The following is a 23,889-nucleotide window of genomic DNA, read 5'->3' on the forward strand; positions in this document are numbered from 1 at the left end:
TGCACTTTGTCGCATGCATGCCCACATACATCTCACCTATGACAATTGGTCTACCTTTCAATATCTACCACACTACGCGATGTGGTGAGATGTCCACGACCACCTTGCCAATGTTCTTTACTTATGTTAGCTCTTTTTTTTGGGGGGGGGCACACAGTCTTGCTCCTGTTGCCCAGGCTGGAGTGCAATGGTGCAATCTCAGCTCACTGCAACCTCCGCCTCCTAGGTTCAAGCAATTCTCCTGCCTCAGTCTCCCGAGTAGCTGGGATTACAGACGCACACCACCATGCCCCACTAATTTTTGTATTTTTAGGAGAGACAGGGTTTCACTATGTTGGCCAGGCAGGTCTCGAATTCCCGACCTCAGGTGATCCACCTGCCTCGGCCTCCCAAAGTGCCGGGATTACAGGCGTGAGCCACCGTGCCTGGCCTACTTATATTATCTCTAATCCTCACCAAAAAAGTAGATATGAGGAAATTAAGGCTAGGACAGAGTAAATGGAGTAACCAGAAGCTCATTTCCAAATCAAGACGACTGGAATGCAGGCCCTACTCTGACGCTAGACCACACTCTTATGCCATGCCACCGTGTAACTCATTTTACCTTTCAGATAATGATCAACTTTCTCTCACAACTCCAGGGACTGCCTCCTTCTCTAGCAATACCTCTGCAAACGACAAAATCAGATTAATGTTTGGAGAAGTAAATAAGGGTAATAATACCTACATCTCATGGGCTTTGAAAAAAGTGAAGTGTATACTGGTGTATCTTCTTTAAAAAGCAAGGAGCAAGTGGCAGCAGTGCAGAATGCTCATCCACACCTTGCAGAAGCAGAAAATGGTGAAACCACGTAAGGAAACAATTTGGCATTATCCCAATAAAGTTGATTGGGCTTAATAGAATAAAATTGCCCAATTTGGCATTTATCCCAATAAAGTCAATAATATACATGTCCTATGACACAACTATTCAACTCCTGAGATACATACAGTACACAGAAGTTAAGTCTATGTGCACCAGTATAGCTGTTCAAGAATAGTCATAAAAGTCACATGCTAGAAACAGTCTAATGGCCACCTACAGTTACATGCATAAAGAACTCAACCCTTTTATCCCTACAATGGAGACAATTCCATAAGATTGCTATAAAAATAAATGAAAATTACATAAACCAGCTGTGGTGTATCATCATACAACACAGAACACTAGATAGCAAAGAAAACAGACTACAACTATAAGCAACAGCATGGGTGAATCTCAAAGGTTAAGCAAAAGAAGTAAGACTGAAAATAACAATTGTAAATTGTATAAGGCAACTCAGAGAGTTCAAAACCAAATAAAGCTATACTGTACTACTTAGGGATGTATACATAGGTGGAAAAATTAATATCAGCGTGCTAGTAATTTCTTAACTTCGATGGTAATCACATGGGTATTTGCTGTATATTTATGTTTACTTATGTGTCTGTGAATGTGTATATGTACATTTGATGCCCTTTTCTGTTTGTAGGTTATATTTCACAATTTACAAAAGGAAAAGCACAGGGTTGTGATCAAACATTTACACAATGGATATAATATACAGGGAACTTTATCAAGTATTTACTGTTTAATCTTTAGAACAATATTCTGCATTAGTATTATCCACAATTTGCCACTGAAATAACTGAGACAAAGAACAAATGACAGCCAAGTTAAAATATTTTTATTATAAATCCAGTTTTTAAGAAGATTGAAAAAAAATCAAAGTATAGCACCAATGTTTGTTCCATTACAATACAGTTTGAATATCCCTTATCCAAAACATTTGGGACATTTGGGACCAGAAATGTTTCCGATTTTAGATTTTTTTGGGATTTTGGAATATTTGCAGAATATTGAGCACTGTTAATCTGGAAATCCAAAATGCTCTGATGAACATTTCATTTAAGCATCATGTTGGTGTTCAAAAAGCTTTTAGAGCATTTTGAATTGTGGACGTTCAGATTAGGGACATGAGTACACTAAATCTGAGGAATGGACAAGTTCATGGGAGTACTTGAAAGTTAAACCATCCCTTCAAATAAAAAGACCTAGAATTGCAATCTCTGGAGAATGTTAACAAAGAGTAAAATGAAAAGATACTTATACAAGTTTTGTTTTCAGGGGTCAGAGGACAACAGTTATCTTTCCTCAATAAGGATGATCAATATTGGGTATAATTTTCATATACTAATAAAAGAGAAAAAGCACAAATTAAAGTTTCTCCAAAATTGGTATCCAAAATTACTAAATTTACAAAAGTGACAGTAAAAATCCTAGCTCAGCAGAAAACAGTATACTAGCAAACATACATTCTTTAGAGTCTCTTTTGGCTTGGGGTTGTTTTTGTTTGCAGTGTGTTTTTGTTTTTTAACCACTTAAAAACTTGTTTTCTGATGGAACCAGAATTTTAAAATTAAAATATTAAAATAAAAAAGAAATCAGTCAGTCATCACAAGGAGCTTAGACAACAAACTGCAGGACACTGAATTTCACCCAACAACTTCTTCCACCACACTCTGAAAACGGGTTTTTAAAATGTAAAAGTTTTCAAGCCAAGCCTTTTTGCTGCATTTTGGTGAATTTGCTGCATAATTCACATCAAGAGCGAGTGAAAATACCAGACTGTGCAAATGAACAACGGGACAATCAACCCCACATGCAAAACCCTACCACTTCACTTCAAAGGCATCTGAAGTAGAATGGATTAGAAACCATAAATGATGCCTCTCAGAATTAATTCTGTAATAAATATTGCTTTGCATTATAGATAAGGGATTAAAAATCTCCATGTGATATTTAACACTTGTGGATTGAGCTAAAGCACAACAATTGCCCTTGGTTTTGTGTAAGATCACTGGTAGTTTCAAGTCCCATGAGCAGGAAATCAAAGCTTATTTAATTTCCACTGCATACTACAATACATAGAATTTAATTTTCTTGCAATGTTTAAAGCTTCCATAAGTTTATATAAAGTTTTGAGATACATGTAATTTGCTTTCACTTGGAATGTAATATATTCTAATTTTAAAATTATATTGCTATCTAATTTTAAAAGTGTTCCCTTAATGTTACAACTTGCATTTTACAACTCATGCTAATAAAAATTACTTACTCTGAAGATGTAAATATACAAAATAAAATACGGAAACATAAACTCAACACGTTATTTGCCACTTGATTTTAACCAAGATTTTTGATACTATTTTTATACTCTTCTGTTCATTGCTTCAGAAGCTAATAACTATTCTTCATTGTCAGGAATCAGGTAATAGCTCACATGTTAAGATAAAAAAATAGTTGAGTATTTCTTAAAAAAAATACCAAGTAGTTAGCTGAATGACGACAGTACAGCAAATGCATTTATAAAAGAATTATGATAAGCCTTAGCAAGAAATATTCTTTCAGATTACTAAGAGCTTCTTTCCTTGTATTATAAATCAATCTCACACAAATAAATTATGTAGTTAAAAACATTCTCAGGAAAGAATATTTAATGATATGTAAAGATGCTTACAATTTAATAAGTGAAAAAGTTAGATACAGAATTATACCTACAGCATCATCCCAATTCAGGGAAGGAAACACCCTTAGTCATTATCAGCATGCTAGGATGACAAATTTCTTTTCTTTTTTGCAGTTTTCCAAATTTCTCCAATGAGAAAGTATATCTTTATAATCTTAAAAAATAACATCCTAAAAATAAGTGGCTCATAATTGATTGCTGGAATTGTGGGGTCTTCAAACTTCTTCAAACTTCAATCATGGCACCATGATTTTTCTGTAAAGAAGTACACTATTATTGCAGTCTCTCGGGGCCTCTCCACGATGGAGAGATGTTAGGCTTCCTACTGCTTCTAAAACTGATCCCTGAGAGGGCCAGACAACTTAAATTCAGACTCCTGTATTCAGGAGTCTATCTTGCTCTTAAGAGTGTAGCTTGGAAGCAAAGGGCAATTTTAGGTGTGAGGTATATTTTGAGTCATTTTCTTTTCCACCACCCACCCAGTGAAAAGCAAAGATCAGGCTCAGATAAATGCCTTCTGCTTATTGCTATTGAAGGAAAGTGGCTGGCTTGCAGGGAGGTCCAAGAAAAATTGTTGACACTCAAACTCAATCAAAAAGCACCAAGGAGCCTCTCCTGTAGAATGCTTTTTCATCTCCCAAGAAGGGTCCCTCATGTGGAATTCTGAGATTCTTTCAAAAGACAGGCTCTATTTCACTGGTTTTCCATTCAAACATACCTTGCATTGGATTTAAACAGAACTGTTCATCTTGTTCACTCTATAATCACATAGTTGGATTATTCACATTGGTCATAATGATGCTAACCAAATGGGAATGTGACTCTTTAACACTAATCAGGGGCTACTGAGTCTTGAAGAAACATTAGTTCCAGCTGGCCTTGGGCTTATTCTCCTGAGTTGGAAGAATCATTGCCATAACACGGGCAAAACCCTGGGTTGGAGGTCAGAAGACTGTCATTCACCAGCCAAAGAGCTTGGAACAAAAATCTTCCTGTCTTATTCATGTTTCATTTTCATTATTTATAAGATGAGGGTGAACTGTAGTACATTACTTCTGAAAGCTCTTTAAGCTCACCTCTGAGCTCATTCTGCAAGGGCAAGCTACCCATTATGTCTTTTTAAGCTAAATATATACATATAGAAAGAGAGGATGAATAACCTTTCGAAAGCAGTAAATGTTGCTTTGGTGGCAGGAAGACAGAATTTTCAGTTGAGAGTATAAATTTTGGGTTGGATTTTAGCTTCCAAACCAGATTCCTTAACTTTCTCCTCGAGATCTTGGGCAAGTCACTGCATCTCTCTCAGCCTCAACCCCTTTATCTCTACAATGGAGATAATTTCATAAGATTGCTATAAAAATAAATGAAAATTACATAAACCAGCTGGCATATCAAATAAATGTTGATAAATGCTAATTCCTGCCTTCCACTCCAAATCCTCTGTAGTGAGTTATCCAGTGTTAGTCTATCCATGTCCAAAATGATGAAGTAACATTAGCCATCACCAGTAGTCACTAGAGGTAGCAAAATGACTGAAGAATGCAGGGTGGGTGGGGAGCAAAAAACAAGGCAGAACTACACTCCTGGAGTTCTTGAGGTGGTTTCACTTCCTGCCCTGTACTAAGCTTCATGAGCATTATGACAAGGAAGTGTTCCGTTTCCAAAACAGAGTGAGAAAATACCACATCTCTTGTAAGGTTTACAACTCATTCCGTCTCAAAAATAAAAAATCTCTTTTAGCCAAAGTCTTGGAGTTTCAAATACCCTACAACCCTAGGGTCAGGTTGCTTGAGGGAAGGCTGTGCCAGGATGGTGTCCTCCGAAAAGGATCAGGAGGAGAAACGGAGCTTCCTCCCACAGTGGACAGCCTGAGGCTGGCTGCTGGTTCCAGCCCCCATGGCCACTACAGAAGACACACCTGTCCTTCCAACTGCGCAGCTTCCCAGCCCTCAAATCAACCTCCAACAGCAGGCCGCTGGGAGTGCAAGGGCAGTTTCAGCTATTTCTCTTTCTTCTCTTCAAAGGTGATTTTCTTTAAACTGTACAGCTTGTTACTATTGTTGAGTTGTGGCTCCCCAGAGGATTATATATGTTTCTAAGTATGAAGGCATCTGTATGGCAATAAAACACGCAACATTCCCCAACCACTTCATTTTTTTAATTCAGAGAAAATAGTTATAACCTCCCACAAAGTGATGTTCTGAAGAGCACCTTGTGCCCTGCACCCACACAAGCCTTTCAGAATACTGAGGAACTCAGAAGGGCTCTGGGCCTAGGAAAGAGCAGCCTCCCTGGCCCATCCTCTATGTTCAGCTTCTGACAGAAGCTATGTTCTGAGACCCACAATCGGTGAAATTATCAATCTGCCTTAGCAGTGGGGCCTTCTGCCAACTGACCATCCAGAGAATAGCAAGAACAACACAGTACCCAGCTTACTTTTAAGGAGAAGAATTAAAAAGAAATCAAACCGTTCCAGAGAGACAGAAACACTCAAAAGGCAAAGGAAAGTCCTCTGTTAAACGGTATGAAAGACCCAGGTTTCCAGAATGGCATTTAAGGCACTGGGAAGAAAGGCTGATTTCTCCCAGAGGGGCCCCAGCTTTGATGCCCAACTGCCCTCAAACATCAGGCTGTGCATTTTTGTATAGCAGGGTACCCTCGGGCGAGACAACCATAAATAGCTTAAAACAAGAAAAGGAGATTCCATCTGTTTCTGGAATATTTCAGCAGCACCTGCTTTCAAGGTAAAAATCTGGGAGCTGTCCCCACAGCCTTCCTCCTGACTTCCTCCCCCACCTCTCAAACACTTATTTTAAACTAAAGCAGCTAACACACAATCCAAAAGGGCTTCTGCCACCGCACCTGCCTGAGGAAACAGAGTCCTTTGATTTTATTCCTGAACTGTCTGTGTTGCTTAAAAACACTGGAACAGTCAGCAAGGGAAGCCAAAGTTCTTAAAACCAGACTCCTTTATTACTTCTAGCTTCTTTTTTGTTCCGTGGAAATGGAGCTTTTCTGTGTTTCAAGTGAAAATGAATGTAACACAGCTAAGAATGGATGCAATGGTCATTCCAGTCATGAGATCAGAAAGTGCCCCAGAAGGAAGAAGGTTCTCACTGAACAACACTCAGGTTTAAACTCAAGTCTATATGCCAAGTAGCATGGAAGGAAGGACGATCACTATCCTTGTTTTTAAAAGAAAACAAAACAAAACCCCTGCAGTTGAGGTTTGAAAAATCCAGTCTAAATCTGGGTGCTACCTCCAAAGTGACATGTAACATCCCCTCAAACAATAACCAGAAAAACCCAAGCACATTTCACATTCAAAAAAATTACTTTCGCATTGGTCTACAAACATTAGCATCCCTAATGTCTACTCGAAACCAGCTGACAGCATTCCATTTGCTACCAGATAAATCTAAAATCTTGAGCACACTCCTCACAATTGGGACCCAGACTTCCATGGCATCATCTCTTGCTATTGCTCTCTCTCATTGCATTCTCAGCATCCTTTCATCTTCCTATACCTTTCATTTCTTGGGGCCTTTGCATATCAGTTCTCACTGCCTAGAGAGCTGTTCTGCCATCTTCCTCCAGGCAAGTCCCCACTCATTCTGCAAGACTCAGTTTAACTGGAACCCATCAGTAACACTTTCTCTTATTCTCAAGTTAGAGATGGGCACTGTCTAATCTGTGACTCTGAAGAACCTTACACACAGATATATTTTCTTAAAACAACACTGATCACATTATATTTTAATTACTTGTTTACATTTTCCCATCCCAAAGATTGAGCAGTTCCTAAAAGAGTGAGGGTAGCAGAAGTGCAGTGGGAGGTGGATATCAAAATCAGAGGTGGTCCGTGAATAGTGTACCTAGAAACATATTAGATTTTATATTTGGTAAATGACAAGAAGTACTTACTTTTTTTTTTTTTTCATTTTGTACTACCAAGTTCAGAAAGTTCAGCTCATCAAAATCTTGGATGAGTGTGATATCTGAAGAGTTTGCAAATGGAGACCTGGGGCTAGATCTCTGTGTTTATGTTAAGGGGCCTTGAGATAAGTGAAGGCCAGACACCAAGTGTTACGTATTGCCCATTCCGGGTATATACTAGGTACTCAGATACTTTTTAATTGAATAAAAATTTAAAAAGTTAAACTAAAAAAATTTAGACAGCATCTTGAGGAAAAAAGTATTTTCTTCCCAAAATGTATAATAAAAATAGAGTTTTATTTGGGTGTAAGGACAGTTACAGCTTTCTTAACAGCTTCAATAAGATCCCAATGGAAGGAGGAGAAAACTGTAGGGCAAATATTTGTGTAGTTCCTTTATAAAAGACAAAAGGTATTTAATTATTGTATGACATATCTCCCCATAACCCTCAAACACAAATTTAAAGCTTTGAACTCTTGTGTTCCTTCTGTTGATCCAGAATCAGAAGTTGGCTAGAAACAGCATCTTTCATTACAGTTTTGGCCTTGATGGAGTATGTGCCATTGGGGCAAATCAAATATCAAATGTCAAAACAAAATTTCAATTCTAGGTCACTTTGCTTTATAATATTGAAAGATTTCAGAGATAAATGCATATATTGCATCAGACTTAGATGGTGCAATCTGAAAATGCTAAAATGCTCTCACATCCCTGTGTTTATGATGGAGAGTAACTAATCCATAATGACTGTTCTCCTAGCTGGTGTTTTTAATTTAGTATCGACTCCCATCCAGGAACTCATTAAATAATGTGGCAAATCTCAAGGAGGAGTAAAATTCTTCAGTGACAGGAACTAGTCAACTATGGGAGGAAATAATGCATTTGATTTATAGTGGCATTTGTGTTAACGGGACTTGTTTGGTACGACTAGGTTTCTGCCAAGGTTAGCTGGTATAACGAGTTCAAACCAATGTTTTTAATGTTTTTTAATAAACATGGGCTTATTTCCCCACTCATTCCTTCATAAAACAAGTACTAGCTAAGTCCTTGTCCCTGAGGAGTTCCCAGACTAGCTGAGAGTGTCAGCTATGAGCCAGAATATTCTTCAATAAACTTTGGATGTATTTATGGGGGAGAAAAAAACACAAAAATTCCCAGCCTTCATGGAGCTCATGCCCTAGTGGGGAGGAACAGAAAATAAAAAGGAACTTAATAAGTAGGTTATGTTGCATAAAGGGTGTCTAAAAATCTTTCATTGTGAAATTAAGTTTAAATTTTAAAATACAGATGGCTTAACCTTTCATGGACAAAATGCCTATCACTCAATATTGAACCTTCATTGTGAGATTAAAAGGTGCATCTCTTATAACTAGCACGAAAGGAGTTTGGTAATGTGAACCACACTTCTTCCAACAACTATTTCATATTTCCTCTCTGAATTTATGTCCCATGACACTTGTCCTCTCATTCAAAGTCTTTGGTGCCCTGCCCTCCCATTCTTGATGCATTTCCCCTTCTCTGATCACAATGCACACAATATCTTGGTTAAGCACTACACTAAGTGCTGGAGATACATAGTTAATTAAGATCCAGCCTTTACCCCTAAAGAGTTGACCTTCCAACAGGAGGAACACAAAGGAGGACCAAGGTTATAAGTGTGTAACTGAAGAATGCAAAGCACACTGGGTGTGCCAGAGAGGAAATGATTACCCCTACATGGGGAAGGCTACTCTGTTGAAGTGCCTAGGCTGAGTCTGGGAGGATGGGTAAACATGTGAAAGTAGAGACTGAGTAGTTCATACGGGTCAGGAAGCATAGCAGTTTGGGAGATCAGGCAGGGAGGAAGTGAAGTTAAATCCTGGAACCACAGGGGCTATGTGTGCACAGATGCCATAACTGAGAGCTACATTCCTTAAGAGAAGAAATAGAAAGCAAAAGTAGAGGTGGTTTATGAGAACACTTGAGCCATAGCCCTGGGCACACTGTGAAGGGTGATTGGACCTCAAGGCACAGGTTAACTAAAGGGAAGGTATCTAAAGAAAGCAAGGAGACTGCGCAGCAGAAGAGGACAATGCAACAATGTAACCTAGACCCAAACTGAGCCCTCATTCTCTTGGCAGACTTCTCCACTTCCCAATGGATATACCGCCAACCAGTCATCCAGTTTTAACAGTAAACCCTTCCATTTACATGCTAGACTCAGCTTAGCAATGTTCCCAAACCCAACACAGAGAAAGTGTCAGTGGGTGTGCTCTTTATTTCCACACAAGCTGGAAAAGATAGCTTCTCTGCCCTCATGTTAGATACTCATAAAGTTCATGTTCCAGAATTCATCTAGGACTCTTATATTTTTAGCCACAGTCACTATCCTCTGGCACTAGAAAAGCAACAGTAAGAAGACACTATGCCTTGGGATCATTCTGTGTATTAGACACAGCACGCTGTATTGTGATCATCCATCTCCCCAGCTAGTCTGGGAACTCCTCAAAGACAGGGACTAGCTAATAGTAGGCATTCAATTAAGAACTGACACACAAATGAATGAATTAACCCACCGAATTCTTCTCCATAGTTCTAACCTATTATAACAGATTTAAAAAACACATCAATTGCTGCTGTTTTTCATTCTAAAGGATGACAGCACGAAGACTATTCAACTGGCTTCTCACAAATATGAAATCCGTGATCCTACCTGTATAGGCACACAAAGTCACACATCAGAATCAGAGACAAGCAAATTTAAGCGTAAATTTTTAAATAAATACTTTTCTATTATCAAGATTTGCTGAGTGATGGTGCCAGTTTAGAGTATACATACACATACACACACATAGCTTGGAAAGAAACATTGTAACCCAAACATATTATTGGGAAAAACCTTTTTGCAAAACTCTAAGAACTCAGTTTAAGCCTCACCACCTCCAAACAAATACACAGTTGACCTTGGACAAGGCAGGCTTGAGCTGCTCAGGTCCAGTTATACACAGATTTTTTTTTTTTTTTGAGACAGGGTCTCGCTCTGTCGGCCAGGGTAGAATGAAGTGGCATGATCTCGGCTCGCTGCAACCTCCACCTCCTGGGTTCAAGCGATTCTCGCGCTTCAGCCTCCCAAGTAGTTGGGATTACAGGCACCCCCCACACCACTCTGGCTAATTTTTGTATTTTTTTTTTTTTTAAGTAGAGACGGGGTTTCACCATGTTGGCCAGGCTAGTCTTGAACTCCTGACCTCAGGTGATCTGCCTGCCTCAGCCTCCCAAACTGCTAGGATTACAGGAGTGAGCCCACGTGTCTGGCCAATATGTGGATTTTTTAAAAGTAAAAGTCACACCTTCCTCTCCTGCCTCCCTTCCACCTCTTCCACCTCTGCTACATCTGAGACAGCAAGACCAACTCCTCCTCTTCTTCCTCAGCGTGAAGATGATGAGGATGAAGGCCTTTAGGATGATCCACTTCCACTTAATGAACAGCACATATATTTTCTCTTCCTTATGATTTTCTTAATAACTTTTCCCTTCCTTAATTATTGTAAGAATACCGTAATTTATATAAAATATAATATATGCAACATACAAATATGTGTTAGTCAACTGTTTATGTTACAGGTAAGGCTTCCAGCAAACAGTAGGCTATGCATTAATAAAGTTTTTGTGGGGTTTTTTTTTTGTTTTGCTTTGTTTTGTTTTTGAGATGGGATTTCACTCTTGTCGCCCAGGCTGAAGTGCAGTGGCACAATCTTGGCTCACTGCAACCTCCACCTCCTGGGTTCAAGCAATTCTCCTGCCTCAGCCTCCCAAGTAGCTGGGATTACAGGCATGCCACGCCACCACGCCCGGCTAATTTTTGTATTTTTAGTTAGAGACGGGTTTCTCCATGTTGCTCAGGCTGGTCTCAAACTCCTGACAACCAGACTCAAACTCCTGGCCCACCTTGGCCTCCCAAAGTGCTGGGATTACAGGCGTGAGTCACCGCACCTGGCCATAATTGAGTTTTTGAGGAGTCAAAGTTATATGCGGATTTTCAACTGTGTGGGGGTACCAGTACCCTTAAACCCACATTGTTCAAGGGCCAACTGTATAAATATGCAGTGGCCTGGCCAGGGCTGAAATATAACAGACAAAACAGACCAAACTGAAAGAGAAATTTTTCTTTAAAAAGAAAAAGATCACACTGTTAAATCCAAATGTAAATAATCATTTACATCAAAGTCTAATAATACTCCAGGCAGGTAATTCTTGGACCTGGGCTACTGAGGCGTGCTTGAGAACAACAGAACACACAGAATCTCCCAAAGCAGCCTGCTTGCTAAAGCCTCTCCAGCAGTCATCCTCTCGTGCCCAGGTTACAAATGCTATGCTTGGTGCAGAAGAGAGTAGACTTCACTGATTAAAAGCACTAATGATACTAAGATTTGTATAGAGAAATGCAAATGTATAGCAGTCCAGATTGACAGTTAGTGAGCATGGGAACTTCCAAACTCAGTCCCTCCTCCCCTATGGTGTGAGAGTATGTGGGCTTGGGGAACAGGGGTCGGTGGGGAAGTCTTTTCTTGACGAGAAGAAGAAAGTGCAGAGGACTAGTGCCGCAGAGAGCTACCCTTTCTGGAATCCATAGAGGGTCTGGCCTTTTATCCCCAGGCCCAGGCCCAACTCAAGCCTGGGGGCCCGGGTTTTGTCATGGGCACCTCCTGCTGCCGTGCCCTGACTGCTCCACACGAGCAGAGAGAGACAGGAGGCAGGCCCCTCTGACACCTACTTAACCGAGGCAGATGGAGAGGGGAGCATGGGGGATGCCTTTACTTCCCCCTCAGGAGGCGCCCAGCAGGAGTCCACAGAGCCAGCAGCTCCAAAATCGGATTTCCACACATCCTCCCACCCCAGAGCACAGCTTACCCCTCTGGCAGAAGGAAACAGAGCCTTAAGCAAGTGTGGCTCTGGTGTATGAGGGGCTTTTAGAAGACCTGAAGAAGCCTTCTTACACGATGCTGCACTTTTTTCAAATCTCTAGAGAAGTAGCCAAAATGGGACACAGTTCTTCATTCACTGACCCAAAGGGGGCAAGGGTGTTACTTTAAGGCAGACACAGTCTGTGTCTGCAAGATGTCCTGAGCTACAGACACATACTTTATTAATAATCTTACATACACAAAATGTCCAAGAGAAAGTCTAACAGGCTAATTTCTGACAGCTCCAGATAACAGCAGAAGGCACTGAAGCCACACTGACTTTCTGGCTTCCACAAACTACTCAGAAGAGATGGTCCCCTTTCCCACCCAAGGGATGTGATACAAATAAATAAATACAATTATCTGCAGAACTTACAGTGCAAGAACAACACTGTGAAGTCCTTCTCCCCAAATGCAGTGACTTGTGGGAAACAGATAGGAAAATGAAATGAACAGCTGGAAGATTTAATTACGGAAGAGTAACGCAGAAGCTGACACTGCTTCAGAGAATGAGCCAACAGCCCAAGCCTTCTCCCTTACCTTAAGATACAGAAGCAGCTCTTCGCTCCTGAAGATAAGCGGCAGAACCCGAATCTCTGTTTGCTGTCAATGTCAGTGAGCACAAACGTGAAGTTCTGGCCAACTTGACTAACTGTGAGGCTGCAGCAAAGGCAGAACAAAGGGGAAAATGAATGTGCAGTAAGTTTCTTGATAAAGTATCTAATCACAATGAGTCGTTGAACTTATAACATTTCCTCTCTCAGTGGAACTCTTAAAATTTACACACTTCAAGGGAACAGACTGTAAGCTAGTTAAAAAAAAAAAAAAAAAAAAAAAAGACAGCTGGCAGCCCATTCTAGTGACCACCTCAGAAATCAAATAATCAGAGCTATCATACCTTCTCCTATTGAGTTCAGTCTCTAAGGCAGCTCTGTTAGTCAGTGCATCAATCCCGAAAGGTGCCCTCTATTAACCTCATTTTGCTCATGAAGAAATAGTCTAAAGAGGCATTGCCTAAGGTCAGCTGATCAGTGGCAAAAAGCTGGATTTTAACCCTCGCTCTGATTCCACAGGCCACTCTACCAGCTTGCTGCTAACAATCCTCACCTGAGAACTTCCCTAGTTCAGATAATAAGAGTGCTTGCCAGAGCAGAAGGTAAATGTTACTATGTGCCAGCCACAAAGTCAGACATCACATATGCGTAGACCATCTCCCTGACTCTCATGACAACCACAAAATTTAGAGGATGTTCCCATTTTACAGAAAAGGAAACTAAGGACCAGAATAGGTGGTAACTGAATCACATTCACACAGCTACAAAGGGTAGGAGCTGAAATTCAAACTGTTAAGAGGGCATGCTTAGGTGTTACTTTCCTAAATTCCTATATCTTTCATAATTTCTGAATTTATGAGAAACATATTTCCTATTTTAGAGGACAGAAATAACCAAAATGTCTAGCATTGCATGGTGCTTTCTAAGAAATGGAAACATTTTAAACACATTTAAGGAAAAAAGCTAAAAATGTATCAATACAAAAATTTTAAAACCACACATAAGCGCAACATTCAAACATCTATTTTTAAAAAGTTTAAAAACATAATACTAATCAGATTACAGAAAATCTGTTTTGTTTTGAGATGGAGTCTCGCTCTGTTGCCAGGCTGGAGTGCAGTGGTGTGATCTCGGCTCACTGCAACCTCTGCCTCCCGGGTTCACACAATTCTCCTGCCTCAGCCTCCTGAGTAGCTGGGACTACAGGTGCCCGCCTCCACGCCCGGCTAATTTTTTAGTATTTTTAGTAGAGACGGGGTTTCACCATGTTAGCCAGGCTGGTCTCGATCTCCTGACCTCATGATCCACCTGCCTCAGCCTCCCAAAGTGCTGGGATTATAGGCATGAGCCACCGCACCCAGCCACACTCTTTTTTTAAAATTGTAAAATGTCTAAAAATCCAGTTTTTAAAATCAGTTTACCAGTTAGCTTGGATTTCATTCCATTTTAAAAATCTAAACATCCCACTTCCGTCATAGTTATGGCGGCTAACTACATAGTTATGGCACCTCCCTGCCCAGCTGTTGCTGCTAGAGCTTGTAGACAAAAGAATTCACATTGTGGTGAAGAGCAATAAAGAAATTGTGGGTACTCTTCTAGGACTTGATGACTCTGTCAGTATGGACTGGAAGAGGTCACTGAGTTTGAAATCACACCAGAGGGAAAAAGTATTATTGTTGTTATTATTATTAGTATTACTTTGAGACACAGTCTTGTTCTGTCACCCAGGCTGGGGTACAGTGGCACAATATTGGCTCACTGCAACCTCTGCCTCCCAGGTTCAAGTGATTGTCATGTCTCAGCCTCCTGAGTAGCTGGGATTTCAAGTGTGCACCAACATACCCAGCTAATTTTTGTATTTTTAGTAGAGAAAAGGTTTTGCTGTCTTGGCCAGGCTGGTCTCATACTCCTGGCCTCAAGTGATCCGCTCGCCTCAGCCTCCCAAAGTGCTGGGATTACAGGCATGAGCCACCGCACCTGGCCAGGAAGAAGTATAATTAAATCAGAGCAGATTTTGCTAAGTGGAAATAATATAACAATGCTGGTTCCTGTCAGAGAAGAACCTGAAGAGTGAATGGGTTACCCTACCTTATGCTAGATTCAGTTTTGTCTTATAACGGCAACAAAATAGAATGTGCCTTTTACCTTTAAATGTTTAGATCCCATAAAGCTAAATTTCGCATTAAAGGGAAATGCTTTGAAGATGTATATCCATTTTTGTAAGTAACGGTAATTACCTCAGAAAAAGAAGAAAAGAGTTTTTTCTCTGAAGATTAAAATAAAGGTATTTTTGGTTAAAAAATCCAAATTCTAATACCTGAATTTATATTAACATAATATGCTAGAATTCAACACTGAGTTATTCAAAGGAACTCATCAACTCATATTGTATTTTACAAAGCATATTCAAAATGGTAAAATAGTCAAATCTATGCTGTAAGCTATTAATTACTTTATAAATTATCAGAAGAAATTTAAAAATAATGGTTTACCACCAAGCTTTTTCCAAAGGCAGAATTCTTATTGAGTCTTTGGGTATGATATGAATTAAGTTTTCAAAGATAGGGTAGACTTTCTAAAACTCCCTTATACAGCCACATAAATAATTAAAATTAAAGAATTTTCAAGGTATTCCAATACAAAGGTCAATGGACTCTGCCTGATCATATTTAAGGAGACAACTCCATCCCTTAGAGTGGTTAGAGAGTACAAGAAAATAATTCAGAAAGAAAAAGTGTTCCACTCTCCTTATTTAACTAGGAAGGTGAACAAAAACAAGGTGGCAATTTAAAAGCAACGTGGTCATAAAGCAGGTGTAAGTAATGCTATCCCTCCACCTTCCACAGCCAGGAGAAGAAACACATTTCTATAAAAGTTATAGGGCCGTCAAGGGGACACCAAACGCTACCTTCTTATGGCTGTTATGTTTTATCTATAAAGCTTGGATACTGTGTTACTATGGTGATTTAATACTATGTTTTAAAGGGGGATTATATGATTAATTTTAACAAGGTTGAGAACTGAAGATGTGTGAGAAACAGCATTCTAGCTCACATAATTAAAGTGATTGGGGAGAAAAGTGGGCCTCAATGGGGGAGGGGAAATCCTGTTTATTAAAATATTTAAAGCAACAGGTCTGGACGATTCTAAGTTACAAATAAGGTTTGCTTTTAAGAAACACTACGTGATCATACAAAACATGAGTGTTCAGTGTTTTAACTCAGGTTTTGATTTCACTTCTAGAATGTTTAAAATGAATACTCTCTAAGTATCATCCTAGAAAGGAAGGGTATTGATAGGACTGGATGAAAAGAAAACACCCAGGATTCTCCAGGAAAAAGACAGAGAATGAGCACACCTGACTTGTGAATTGTGTGTCATTAATTTCCTACTCTCTTTCTGCTCCTATTAAAAATGCTGGAAATGTGTTTAGTTACCCCACAGGCTCAGAGAAAGAATCATTACTCATTTACCTGGTGCAAATCCCAACCTAATCACTGACTAAAGTTAGCAAGTTACTTAAAACCTTTAAGCACCTGAGTTTCTTCACCTGGAAGAACAATGAGACACTACCATCCAACCCAAAGGATGTTTTGAGAATAAATGGAAATGAATTTAGTATAAAGGCCAGTCCAGAGTAGGAACAATTAAAAAGAGGGATGCAAGCTGTTGCCAACTGTGAAAACTAAAACTCACATTAAAAACCAGGCTTAGAATCTTCCTGATTCAGCTTTATAATATCTGTGAATAGAGGAAGAAGTCTGCTTTCTCTCTCTCTCGTCTGTTGCATATTTTTCAGGAAAGAGTAGTCCTCTGGGTGACCAAGTGACTGATGCTTGCATTACAGTGAAAAAGATTCTTTTGGGGTGCCACAAGCTTACTTATTCCCAATTGATTCACTTTTTCAATTCGTGGTGGAGTGAAGTAGAAGTCAACAAAAGCCCAAAACCAGTAGGCTCTAAAAGATTGTTTCCTTGGACGATTTCCAATAAACTAAAGGTCTGGCAAGGGAAGTCAAACAGGGTAACTTAAAGGGTTCTGAATCTCCAAGGAATTTATCATTCTCTCTCTCCTACTTGCTGGGGTAGACTATGGGAGTGTTCACTATTTCTCCATACAAATGACCTTGGGGAAAGGGTCTGCTTCCTTAAAGCCTGCAGTTTTGTGTTTACCTCAGCATCCGTAATTTCCACAGGCATCAGAGATTTCAGGACGATAAAAGCTAGGAGAAACCGTCTCACCTAATTCTCATGTTTCACAGATAGGAAAACTGTTATTTAGGGTTTACTTTCATTTTGTTTTCCAAGGTAATCAGGACTAAGACAAAAATCCAAGCCAACTTCTGGTTCAAAGTCCTTTCCATTCTGCAACGCTGCACTAAACACAATGAAAATCCTCCCTGGGAAGCTTTCAACTTGGTTTAAGGAACTAAGGTATGCGAGGAATTCAGATAGTTGTCCTAACAAAAAAACATATTTTTCACCAAGCCAGGGAGACCACATTTGAAAATCTCCAGAAATAAACCCAGGAGACCAGGGCCAAGACCAGCCTTGGCTATGCTTCTCGTAGCTTCCCGTGTCTAGGTGAATATGGAAAAACAAGTGAGGAAAGCAATGACTATTCAAGCCACAGACCTAAATCTTCATGCTGCCTTTTAAATGCCTATCTGCCATTCAGAGCCTCCCCAGTGGCATTTTCCTTAATCTTGAAGTTGTTTACAGGGCCAGTGCATGAATGTTATGAAGCATGGGGATGGACAGTTTGATTCTAGTCTCCCAGTGAGAAACAAACTTTTACATGTGAGCTTCACTGTAAGTTTCACTATCCATTTTGCAAATTGAGCTACAACTACACTGGGCACTGTAACGAGTGCTGGATATACAACACTGAACAATATAGACAGGACCCCTTGCCTATGTAGGCTTTCTGTCTAGTTAGAGAGAAATAATAAACAAGTATACCACAAAACATACAGCTTGTAATAGCAATATTACAAAATCAAAGAAGGAACAAAGATAGAAGAAAATGGAAGGGAAGGAAAGGCCCTACTGAGATAATAGGTAGCTTCTCAGGGATGGCAACAATATTGACCAAGGATGAAATGGAGCAGCCACTCAAGAAACAGGGCACTGGGTTGTTTCAGGCAGAGAAAAGAGCTAGGCAGAGATTCTGGGGTCTGGAAAGAGCTAGTTATGATCAAGGAACCAAAAGGACAGGAGTCCTGCTAAAGCACAGGAGATAAACAGGGAAGTGGCATCACACGAAGTTGCTAGATAAAGCAAGCTCCAGATCACGCAGAGAGTCCCACAGGTCGTGGTAGAGAATTCGGATTTTTTTTTTTTTTTTTTTTTTGGCAGTGGGGGGAGGCAATAGAATGCCATTGAATGATTTTGATCAAGAGAAAAAACTCTGGTTTATAGCTTCAAATATTTGATCGGACATACACAGAGAGCAGTTTGGAAGAAGGTCTAAGTAGGAGTGGAGAAAATAATCTGGAAGCGATTGCAGTAGTCCAGGTGAGACTGGATGGTGGCTTAACTCATGTAGGGAGAGTAGAGATGGAGAGGGATGGATAGTTTAAGCTATAGTTAGCAGATATGAATGACAGGCTTGCAGATGGACTGGGAATTGGGGAGCAAAAAGGCAGAATATTACCATTTGAAGATAGGAAAGACTAACAAGTTTGGGGGAAGATCCAAGAGTTCCATTTGGGATATGTTAAGTCTGAGAAGCCTGTAAAACATCTAAATAGAAATGTCAAGTACAGAGTTGAACACACTAGTTAGGAAATCAGAGGAAACGTTTGGATTGAAGCTATAAATTTGGAAGTCATCTACACACAGATGGTATTTAACACCATGGTAAAGACTGGGATCACTTAGGGAGGGAGTTCAGAGAAACAAAAGAGGATCCAGGACTAATTTATAGGAACACCAATTTAGAAGATGGGTGGAGAAGAGACCAAAGAAAGGAGAATAGCCAGGCAGAACAAACGAGGGAGTGGTCAACTGTATCAAAGATGAAAAGAGGAAAAAGCAATGTCTACTGAATTAAGCAATATGGAGATTTTAGATGACCTTGATAAAAACAGCTCTAGTTGAATGACAGAAGCAGAAGACAAGCTGAAGAAGGCTGAGGGATAAGTTGAAGTGTGTAGATAACTCGTTCAAAAAATAGAGAATCAGAAAGCTACTGAGTGGTGGTTATTATTTTTAGGATGAATACCAGAACTTGTTTTTAAGCTGTTGGAAATGATTCAGCAGAGATTTATGATGCAGGACAGAAGAGAAAACATTAAGGCCTGGACCTTACATCAGAATCCCAGACATGTTAACTCAGCAGTTACGTGGGCATAGACAAGTTACTGTACTTCTCTGATCTCATTTGTAAATCATCAGAATAATCACCATTACTTTGCAGAGTGGTTTTAGATTAGAGATAATGTATATAAGATAACTAGCATATAGTAGGTACATGACAAAAATGATCATCACTACTGTCATGCAATTATAAAATTCAAGAGATGGAACTGAAGCATTTTGTCCCCCTCTAGTTATTATAGCTTACTGACAATTATCTGTTGTCCATGGAGGGGCACCTAACAGTCACTTCTCCTTTCCTTCAGTGCGTATGAGGCATGGGGCAGGAAAGAAGCTTCATCAAACTACCACATCTCCCAGCCTTTAGTTCCATGAGCCTCAAAGCTTCCTTCTACAAACATACCTTATATCTGCCTAGGCCTCAAGTTTCTCACCTTCTCTGCTGAAAGATCCAAGTGGTGAGAATGACATGGACCCAAAATATAAGGGGACCAACAGTAAGTGACACACCTTGAGACAGAAGGCAATGTCTACATGCTGGAGAAGCTCACCAGACGATCCTAAGAACAGAGCTCTGTCCGTTCCCTCTATATGAGCCTGACAAAGTCAACATGAAGCATAATTGTAAAATTAAAAAGTATCAAAAGCAGAAGGAACAGCAGAGATCAATGGAATCCAATTCCCTCATTTTATCCATGAAGAAATGAAGAACCTCAGGGGAGAAGTCACTTGCCTCATAGCACAGAGCAGGGCAGTGGTAAAACCAAAACTAAAACCCAGATCTCCTGGTTGCTGCCCACAACACTCTGTCCACTAAGGCCCAACTGCTTCATTGTCATCAACTCTGTAGAAAATATTCATGGGGCACAGCTGAACTTGTAGTGTAGGCTAAACAAAGGGTCTTCATGGGCCCAGTGGGTTCAGGTTTGGAAAGGAGAGCAGGGTGAATCTGCAGAGGAGAGGTCTGGGAAGATAAGATACTAATGCACTGGTCCTATGTCTGTGTGGGTTTCATTTTCTTCTTTCTCTCAATTTCCTACTTCTCTACAATAAATATATATTGCTTTATTGCTTTTGAAATGAAATCATTTGTTAGGTTACTTATGGATCTTATGGAGGCAGTATGGTAAAACAGGGAAAGTATGGTGGAGTTGGAGGTCAGACAAATGAGGGTTCTGCAAGCAGCTATACCACTAACTGGTAGTGGGACCTTGGGTAGTTATCAAGCCTATCTGAGCCTCTGTTTCCTCCTGTGTGGCATGAGGATAATGGTAACCTTGCAAATTTGTAACCTTTTATTACAGGAACATAGGGCAATGCCTGGCACAAAACAGATACCCAATAAAATGGTAAGTAGCATTTGAGCCACATTTGCATCTGGGGTTACATACTGACCATTAAATGATGCCTCTGGCCCTGAAAAGATTATTTCATTGCATTTCACTATCGTGTCATTTGTGTGTGCCAGTATAATTTACAGGAAAACGGAATGGTAGCTGACTTTCCGGGTTTGGAAAGAGAATAAACACAAAAATGGAAGAGAATAGCTTTTCCATCATCCAATGCATCTCTCAAGTGCTTTGACTAACTGAAGCTGGTTGTCAGCTATCAAGGGCAAGCAAGTAGCAAACACGATATGGAATGGTACAAGTCTTTTTTTTAAGAGACTACTTTTATTAGTAATAATGAGTTTTTGAGATTGATAGAGGAATCTCAACACTGACACTTCACTACTCCCTCTCACCAACAGCTTCATATACACTCTAGGGTAGAAATAACTCTGGATTAGGAATAAGAGTACCGGCGCCTTTCCCAGCCCTGTAAATTACATAGTTGTGACCATAAGCAAGCCATTTCACCTCTGTGGATCATGGTTTTCCTTCTATAAAATGGGGAGTTTGAACCAGATGAATTTCAGTTTTAAAATCCTGTGGTCTTATTCCCACACATTTTCAAGGCCTCCTGTGGCCAGAGCCCAGGTTCTCACAGTCACCCTCTCCCCAGAAGGCTTCATCTGCTCTGGCTGAACAAGCTCTAGGCTCACACGGGGCTTCTCCTCTACTTTGCTCTTCAGTGTTGATGGGGTGTTAGGCTCTCCCTCCCACTTGCCCACTTCTTGCTGTCCTGGCAGACTCAACACAAGTCTCCCCCACCATAAGAAGTTTTCTCTGACCATTTTGGTCTTCTCTAACCTCACTATCCTTTGGGTGGATACTGTTTAAAATGTCTTTATAATAATTCCTGGACTAGACTGGGAGGGCAGGGCTCCAAGTCTGAGACCATTTCCATTATCCCCCATATTACCCAACACAATGGTCTACATTCTGAACCTTCTTTTGCCCTTTTGTAAAAAAGATACCACCATCTAGCTCTAGAGCTTCTGGGAAGAATAAATGAGACAGTGATGTGGCAGCACCCAGCACTTTGACTAGAATCGATAAGGAAATCAAATCCTTGTTTCCTTCCTTTCCTCCCTCTCTATATATTTGGTGACTGGTCTTCCCCACAAGGTGGTCTACTGGGAGATGGAAATATCTTCCCCACAAGGTATTTGTCTGGGAGATGGAAATCTAGGTTGTGCTAAGAGAACCTTGGCCTAGTCCTGATTTCTCTGCAGCTTAGGATTTTGTTCAAATGAAGATAATGGCACCTGCTCTTATCTCTTATGATAGGAGGATAAAATGAGATAATATATGAGGAAGCACATTCTTTTGAAAAGCTACTGGCTTTATTATTTTTCCTAAGTCCTAGTTTCAAAAGGAAAAATCTTAAAACAACACACGAGACAGCAAGATGTCAATGTTAACGGGTGATTTGATGATGACTGTGAAAATCCCACTCTTGATATAGACTAGAAATGTCAGCAAGTTTTATGACTGTTCCTTGGGGTAGAAAAGCACAGATACTGAAAAGATCAGGAAGCTTTCTTTTTTGAACGCAATCACCTGGGGCATTACTTGTTTCCCAGGCTGGCATATTTTCTAAGTCAAACAATATCATAAACACATCTAGGGGGCTTTGTGGGCCTCAGAATCTGGGAATATCCATTTGACAGTGCTAATTGCAAACTAATAAAAAAAAATTAAGACATTGAAACCTTTATATTTCTTATATATGAACTTTATTTGTTATTATTTTCTCTTCTGTATTAAAGTATACCAAGGTTAGAGGTAGGGGAACAGAAAGAAAATATATAGTCCCCAAATAAAATGATTTTTTGGTATCAATAAAAGTTATCAACACCCATAGGGTATATAATATAATACAATGTAAGAAAGAACTATTGTACAGGGTAATGAATGAAATATCCAAAAAGAAACATTTCTGTCCTCAAATCTTTTTGTAAAAAAGAAAAGAAAAAGGAACATGATTAGGAGAACATAATTTGGAGAGAAGGATTCTGGAAGAAAAATATATTTCTAACAACAACAAAAAGGCATCAGATATTTTTGGCAACAAAAAAGATTTTAGAATTATCACTTAAGAACTCTGCTTGTCTTCCACTTCAGAATGTAATCACCCAGACAGGTAGGTAAAAAGAAGTGTGTGTGTGGTATAAGTCTGAGAAAAAGAAATTTGAGTGTGCGTGTGTGTGTGTATGCACACACACACCTGCACATGTGTGTTGGTGGGGAAGCCAGAGGTTTAATCTCTATGCATTTCTTCTAATATTAGTTGACAAAATCAATTAAGAAACACCTATCCAAAACAAATCACCACTCTAACAAGAAGCCATGTAAAAATGTATTCTCTTATTTTTCTTCGTTAAACACCTAACTACATTTATAAAACATTTCAGCTTCATTACTCTTTATAAATATGTCTTTGTCATAATTTGTCATACATTTTATAAGTAGCTGGAGGAGATTTCAAGCATTGCTAATTCATATATATAAATGTGAAGTTTGCATTAAATATCTCTAAACAAAACCTACTTCCTTGCTATTTTTAGGAGGAATAGGCTAAAGAAGAGACAAGAGGACCCTCATTACAAAGACTGACCCTCTTAGAATTAAGGCTGTTCTTTTTTGAGCATCAACCTGCTACTAAAACATTCCTGGTACCAGGATTTACAAGGTCTGAGTCTGGAAATACTACAATGGTTGATTGGCTTAAGAAAAAATAAAATGTTAGAACCAGGGAGAGCAGTGATTAAAAGTGGCTGGCAACATTCCAGAGTTGCTTTTTAGTACCTTTTAAACTCCTTTGGCTACCAATTCTCATCTCATACCATTTTTAGGTTTATGCCAAATAAACCAGGACAGAGGTATTACAACGTGTAGAAAAGATGCAAACAGCATACTACCCACATATACTCTAAATCACTGAACTCTTACAGGCTTTGCCTTGTTTGGGTACACTAAAATACATGATAGAATCTTCGTGAAGATAAGCACAAATTTTACAGCTTTCTTGGACCATATTATGGCATTTCTTATTTACAATGTTATTTTCTATAACCTTTCTGTCAATAAAAGTGGATTTTTAAAGATGTAATGTATGTACAGTTTCACAGTTCAAATTTCCATTGAGAGAAAACTGAAGAGACAACAATCAAGTGGGCAAATAAATGAATGTAAAAAAATAA

General features: G+C 39.6%; 1 protein-coding gene across 12 annotated transcripts in view; it reads right to left on the bottom strand.

Annotated features, from left to right (window-relative positions):
* The window catches only part of DENND1A (DENN domain containing 1A), a 543,199-nt gene that overhangs the window by 359,787 nt on the left and 159,523 nt on the right, over positions 1-23,889 (bottom strand). For all 12 annotated transcript variants that reach the window (XM_073021910.1, XM_008006322.3, XM_008006314.3 and 9 more), the window contains one exon: positions 12,968-13,087. In XM_073021910.1, the coding sequence (XP_072878011.1) occupies positions 12,968-13,087 (120 nt within the window). The remainder of the gene's footprint in view (positions 1-12,967; positions 13,088-23,889) is intronic.

The sequence above is a fragment of the Chlorocebus sabaeus genome, chromosome 12 (assembly GCF_047675955.1).
Source record: "Chlorocebus sabaeus isolate Y175 chromosome 12, mChlSab1.0.hap1, whole genome shotgun sequence".
NCBI lineage: Eukaryota > Metazoa > Chordata > Mammalia > Primates > Cercopithecidae > Chlorocebus > Chlorocebus sabaeus.